Raw genomic sequence first — 3854 nt, 5'->3', positions numbered from 1 at the left:
CGTCTCCGTACTCTCAAGACTCTACTAAGCTTGCTCATGACTCATGAGACCTATGCAACCTAAGGCTCTAATACCAACCTGTCACGACCCAAAATTTCAACCAATCAAGGTTATGATGGCACCTAACACCGCTTGCTAGGCAAGCCAACACACAACAGAATATACGAAAGACTTGCAATTAACTACTAACAACAAGATAATATTAAAATTTAAAAGTAACTCAGTAGTATACATGATAAGTCTAAGATCAACACTAACGTTCAACCATACGAAGACGTGGAGTCATAAGTACATGAGCAACTAGACTTTACTAAATACATTATTTTGAAAGAAATACAATATTGTATGGAAAGTATAAATAGTACAAAAGGAATAGGAAGATGACTCTAAGGCCTACGAATGGAATGCAGCTCTACCTCGAATCACCTGACTGTTATCCGCTAAGCACCTCTCGAGACACCATTGGTACTAATGTTCGGATCTACAGAAGAAGTGCAGAAGTGTAGTATGAGTGCAATCGACTCAATATACTCAATAAGTATTGAGCCTATCCTCGACGAGGTAGTGATGAGGCTAAGACAAGACACCTACAAATAAACCTGTACAACTATAATATCAAAAAATATGAGATGACAAGTAAAGTCCCAGGTATAAAACATGATAATAACATATGAGAAAGACAATAAGTACATAAGTAAAGGAAGGTGTGACTAAGTAATATACAACTCATGTTTTACAGCAACTCTGAAAAGTAAATTACGAAACCACAAGCCAAGTCCGCAAAATTCGAGTAACAAAGCAAGGAGCAATAAAACCAACAAACGGCATGACATCACCCTTTACTCTCATCCTCACATTATAATATAAAGGAAGCACGGAAACACCCTTTGTGCATATCCTCACTTTCACTCAAGCACGAAAACACCCTTCGTGCAATGATATCAATGCATGAATACAACACGGAAATACCCTTCGTGCACAATCACTCTTCCTCACAAGCACAATAACACCCTTCATGCATTTCACTCTTCCTCACCAGGCATCACATAAAACACAATACCAAGCAAGGAAGTAAGCATATTCAACATCAATCATAGTATTTGAACAAAACTCGTCATATCAGAATTTACCAACAATTTAGCACCAAGAACCAATCATCAATTCAACATCTCAATGCCCAATATCTCAATAATCTCAACATAATAAATAACATGAATACGATAAACAAAAGAATTATACAACTATCTAAAGGATGGAAGATATAATACACAAAGTAACATGGCACAAATAACGCTAATTCTACCGGCTTGCTTATACTACGGCCAACGCATAAACACTCGTCACCTTAAATATACGCACCCCAACACATAGATCACATAACAAATAGACTCAATTATACCATATTTCCCTCAAATAAAGGTTAACCAAGACACATACCTCTTTCTGGGACAAGATCAATAATCCAACACGGTCTTCCCTTTGGAGTAAGCATCTAAACCACCCGAATCTACTCAATTATTACGCAAATATGTCAAAATAATCTTTAGAAACTACCCTTGAATGAAAAAGGTTCAATCTTTAACATAATTGAAAAAGTCAACAAAAATTTAACCCAAGCCCACATGGTCGAAATTAGAAATATAGATAAAATCCCGATTACCCATTCACCCTCAAGTCCGAATATGTGATTTGTTTCAAACTTCAGCTTCAATTTGAGGTCTAAATTTTAATTTTACGAAATCCCTAGCATCTACCCAAACCCCCAATTTCTAGCAAATGAAATCTTAGATTTAATTGTGAAAATTCACGAAAAAAGTAATGGAATTTGAATGAAAGCAAGTTATAGTTACTTACCTATGCATTTGGGAAGAAATTGATCTCCCAAAATCGCCTATATGGAGTCTAGCTCTAAAAATGGTGTAAATTGAGCTAAATCTCGAAATCCCCAACTTTTACCCAGCTGCAGATATTGCAATTGCGGACACAATGTTCACAAATGCAAACCACTGATCGTAAATGCAATCATTGCCTAAGCCTCCCAGTTTTCAAAAATGCGACAAAACATTCACATTTGCGCAATGTCCAACCCTTCCCAAAAGCAAACAAAGATTCACGTATACGAATCTATCCAGCCACAACCTAGTGTCACAAATACGACACAAACATCACAAATGTGATACCCCTAGTTTGCAAATGCGACAGATACTTCGCAAAATCAATGTGCCAAGCCCTTTCCCAGTCATCGCAAATGTGAGCTAGCATTCGCAAATGCAATGCTCCCATTTGCGAACAAATCCTCGCAAATGCGAGACCTACATGTCATCAACACCATAAATTTTCTTTAGCTATCCAAACACATCCGTAATGTATTTGAAACTCACTTGAGCCCATCGGTCCTCACAGTCACTCATTCCTCCCAATTACTCGGCACTCACACTGAATAGGTACCTACTGTCACGTCCTTAGTCGTTAACTAAGTATACGTGTGACACTTGAACATTTGCTCACTTTCTTGCTATGCCAAATCAGTCTTACTACACTCAAGATCGCTATGAGAATGGTAGAAGGAACATAAGAGAATTGTTAAAGGAAGCTTTGTATTAGAGAGAACTTGAATTGTTTTCTTGGTGAAATACAAATGAATGCCCCCCATTTATATACTAGTCTCTTAGGGGCTAGTGTGTAAATATTAATTGTTACATAAGTCCTTAATATTTAAAAGATAGGGGCTTTTTCTAGAATTCTCGACAAGCCTAGAATATTCCATGGACTTTCCTAGTAAATCCATAGGGAGCTAAGGTCTTCCAAAGGAAATGTCCATACTTCTCTAGAATCTTCTCACAAATTCTAGTCTTCCTCCTATGTAAGCTTCCACATGGCATTAATATATGCCAAATGGCACATATGTGGAATGATGATATGGCGGGTCATCACACTCTCCCCCACCTAATGTTGCGATGACCGGGGCACAATGTTGTTGCATAAACTCTCGGATCTTATCTTTGAATTGCCATAAGTCTTCATATCGTTACCATGTGGCCTCCTCCGGTGATTTCCCCTTCCAATGGACAAGGAACATAGCGGTGGCTCTTTTCCCTTGTTTTTTCCTAGCCTGGTAATCCATGATAGCCGCAATCTCCCTATCATGCAATGAGGTGATAGTCATAGGTGCTCGACTTGATCGGCCCCTACTTGGATCATCCTTATCTTCATGATATGGCTTAAGCATGCTGGCATGGAAGACCGGGTAGATCGTAAGATACGATGGCATATTAAGCTTGTATGAGATCTTGCCTACCTTGGAGACTATCTTAAATGGACGCTCATACTTGTGAATCGGATTATGATGCATGCCTCGTAGTGCCTTAAACCGTCTTGGGTTAAACTTCACCATGACCATGTCCCCAACTCTATAGTCCGTGGGACGTCGCTTACGATCTGCAAACTTCTTCATCTTCTTAGTTGTCTTATCCAAGCAGGACTTAGCAGTGTCAAGTTGTTCCTCCCATCCTTTGGCCATATGATAAGCCCCCAAACTCTTTCCCTCGAACGCGGCTGGTAATGAATGTGGAGTTTGTGGTTGTTGGACTGTGGCTAGCTCAAATGGTGTCCGCCCCATGGACTCACTCTACTGCAATTGATAAGAGAATTGGGCGATGTCTAGGAGCCTTGCCCAATCTTTCTGATGGGTGCTTACATAATGCCTCAAGTAGCATTCTAGTATGGCATTGACCCATTCCGTTTGTCCATCTGTCTATGGGTGGAAACTAGTGGAAAAGTGTAGTTCCGTGCCAAGTATGTCAAATAATTCTCTCCAAAAGTTCCCTATAAAACGGGGGTCTCGATCAGTGATA

At 39.4% G+C, this 3854-nt stretch overlaps 1 protein-coding gene across 1 annotated transcript; it reads right to left on the bottom strand.

Annotated features, from left to right (window-relative positions):
* Positions 1-3028: 3028 nt before the first annotated feature.
* LOC142171722 (uncharacterized) lies at positions 3029-3520 on the bottom strand. Its single transcript, XM_075235416.1, has one exon. The coding sequence runs from the start codon at positions 3518-3520 to the stop codon at positions 3029-3031; it is 492 nt and encodes a 163-aa protein (XP_075091517.1).
* Between the last annotated feature and the right edge of the window lie 334 nt (positions 3521-3854).

This window comes from Nicotiana tabacum, chromosome 17 (genome assembly GCF_000715075.1).
Source record: "Nicotiana tabacum cultivar K326 chromosome 17, ASM71507v2, whole genome shotgun sequence".
Taxonomy (NCBI): domain Eukaryota; kingdom Viridiplantae; phylum Streptophyta; class Magnoliopsida; order Solanales; family Solanaceae; genus Nicotiana; species Nicotiana tabacum.
This window is presented reverse-complemented; position numbering and strand designations above follow the sequence as displayed.

Coding starts and splice junctions, on each gene's coding strand:
- LOC142171722 (XM_075235416.1), bottom strand. CDS start 3,520: ATGGCCAAAGGATGGGAGGAACAACTTGACACTGCTAAGTCCTGCTTG.